General features: G+C 45.5%; 1 protein-coding gene across 1 annotated transcript in view; it reads left to right on the forward strand.

Moving 5' to 3' along the window:
• Positions 1-2,489, forward strand: part of LOC102304245 — a 13,092-nt gene that overhangs the window by 3,523 nt on the left and 7,080 nt on the right. The window contains exons 2-4 of the mRNA XM_005922965.3: positions 1,263-1,936; positions 2,051-2,291; positions 2,385-2,458. Coding sequence (XP_005923027.1) covers positions 1,310-1,936; positions 2,051-2,291; positions 2,385-2,458 — 942 coding nt within the window. The 5' untranslated portion in view covers positions 1,263-1,309. The remainder of the gene's footprint in view (positions 1-1,262; positions 1,937-2,050; positions 2,292-2,384; positions 2,459-2,489) is intronic.

Here is a 2,489-nt window from a genome sequence, read left to right on the forward strand (position 1 = left end):
GCGTGTGACTATTAAAATCATCGTTTGACTTAACCCGGCCGGACCAGTGTTGTTATTGTGGTTTTCCTCTTATCTCCATCCCCAATATTTTGAACCATAACACCAGTAAGCCACCCCCACGCTCCGCCCCTGGTGAAAACCCTCTGTTGTCTGATTATTTCCTAATAACTTTTAAATTTACAATAATTGATTACACAGCAGTGGGGAGTAGATTGCATCACAGAAGATGTGTTTCTGAAAGTGCTGTTTAAGAATATAATCCACCCACTGTTATCATCTTCAATGCCCTGTACTAACACAGAGCAGAGCAGCTACTTGAACGCTAGTCCAACAGAGGTCGATTATCTTCTTAATAATTTTACCTCCTCACTACGTATGACTGGATACTGTAGCTCCTGTAAAAAATAGCACCTCAAATCAGAGGTACTGGTATAATTCTCAAACACGTTCATATTTTCAGATAATTAGCTATTAGAAGCGAGACATTTTAAGAAATGAATGATAAAAAAGAAGCAGCTGTGCAGCGTAAAGACACAGAATAACTCCAGCTTTCTGTCTTTTTTTTAATTCTAGCTGAAGTACGGGACAAACTGCGTTCCTTTTCGGCTCAATACGAAACACATAATATTTTCTCTGAATATGGGACAATTCCATTTTTTACGGGACGGTTGGCAACTCTACTAACTATGAATAAAATAAAGTTCACTATCAGTAACATCAAAGCACCCACCCAGCTGTATAGAAACTCCGTCATGCTAGCTACAAGGTATTGTAAGTGACTGTAAAAGGTTAGCACAACGAAAATAAACTACACCTAAACTTAGTTTATATTTGACCCAGATAGACTGCAGGTCATAATTTCTTACCTGAAGATCAGTTCACCTGACACTCGGCGACCGTCTTGGGTCTTTCCTCCTCCTGCCTCCCCTTTCCCTCATCAACCTGCTGGTGGAAGCTCCGCCATAGCCACCACCGAACAACTGAGTTGTTTTTACACATCGGCCATGATCTGGCCAATCCACCACCTTTCATTGTTTATACCGTTACAAAAGAAAAACAAAAAACAAAAAAACAAAATCACCATCGGCCCACTGGGCAAATGCCTGATGGCCAGTCCAGCTATGGCTCTGCACACCTATTTACCTTACAATATAAATCCCCTTGAGGCAACTATTGTTGTGATTTGGCACTATATAAATAAAATGAAATGGAATTGAACTGATTTGGTCAGGGTTTTTGTTGCCTCTTTGCTTGTCTTGCAGGAGGTCTCTTGGCCTGTCAGTCAAAGCTGAGGGCACTCAAGTAACTCATGGGTGACATGCTGGAGGCAGTTCAGGTTTGGGACTCACCCCATACCCCAATGGAGGACGGTAAGGAGGATGTACTGCTGCGGGAGCTTTCAAAGCTACCAATTGTGGAGCTCTGGAGGATCCAGTGGGGTCTCAGTCAGTCAAACCTGCTGCAGGACTTCCCCCCCATCCCTCCACGCTGGCTGCGGTCTGCTGACGCCTGCAGCACCGCCAAAACAATGATGAGGTGTTACCAGGAGGACAGAGCGCCAGCAGTGTTGGCCGCAGTCCAGTCTCTAATCGGCGGAAATCATCAGGTTCGCCCTGTACGTTTCACCATGATCCCCCTGAGACCTGAATCAGATCTAAAACCTGTCCAAGGCTTTGTGAAGACTCAGCGGCGGAAGCTTATCAGCAGGATCCAGAGACCCAGCCCCATCCTGGAAGCCCTGCAATGCTGCAGGATCCTAAACGCCTCAGAAAGGGAGGCCATTGCCATCTACGGAGCTTGCAAGGACAGGAACCGGGTTCTAGTAGACCTGGTCCTCAGGAAGGGGGAGGAAGCTCAGCAAGTGTTCTACCACGCCCTTGGTCAATCAGAACCCTTTTTACTGCAGGAGCTGAAAGAGGATCACATCAGGGACAAGGTTTGTTTTTGTCACCTGACAGTTTCAGCAAAGCTCAGAGGGAATGTCAGGTCTGAAGACCACTAGTTCACCTTGATCCATGATGTCACCAGCTGTCCTATTTTTGTTTCCCAGAATGCCTCAGACTCAGTTGTCATCATGGAGATGTTGGAGTTTCTGGTCTCAGATGAACTCAAGTGTTTCCAGTGGTTGGTCAACAAATACATGACTGCAGAAAGTCACTCTCCCATTGGTGGAGAGCAGTTGGAACATGCAGACAGACGGACGACGTGGAGACTTCTAGAAAAACTCTTTGGATCCAATCGGGCAGAACGTGTCGCCATGGAGATCCTGATGAAGATCGTGCCAACGCTGTGTATGTATGCAAAGTCTGTGCTAAGCTACACTTGACTCGATATTTATCAGGAAGGATGTAATCATGTGATGTGATGATGTCATCTTTCTGCAGGTCTCTTTTTTCAAGCAGAAGCAGTGACATCACTGACCTACTCTGACATCAGGTTGGAGACAAATACACCACAGGTAAGTTGTGTCACTGTGATGTCACTGATGT

Source organism: Haplochromis burtoni, unplaced genomic scaffold, assembly GCF_018398535.1.
Source record: "Haplochromis burtoni strain Fernald_Lab_line unplaced genomic scaffold, NCSU_Asbu1 Contig_61, whole genome shotgun sequence".
NCBI lineage: Eukaryota > Metazoa > Chordata > Actinopteri > Cichliformes > Cichlidae > Haplochromis > Haplochromis burtoni.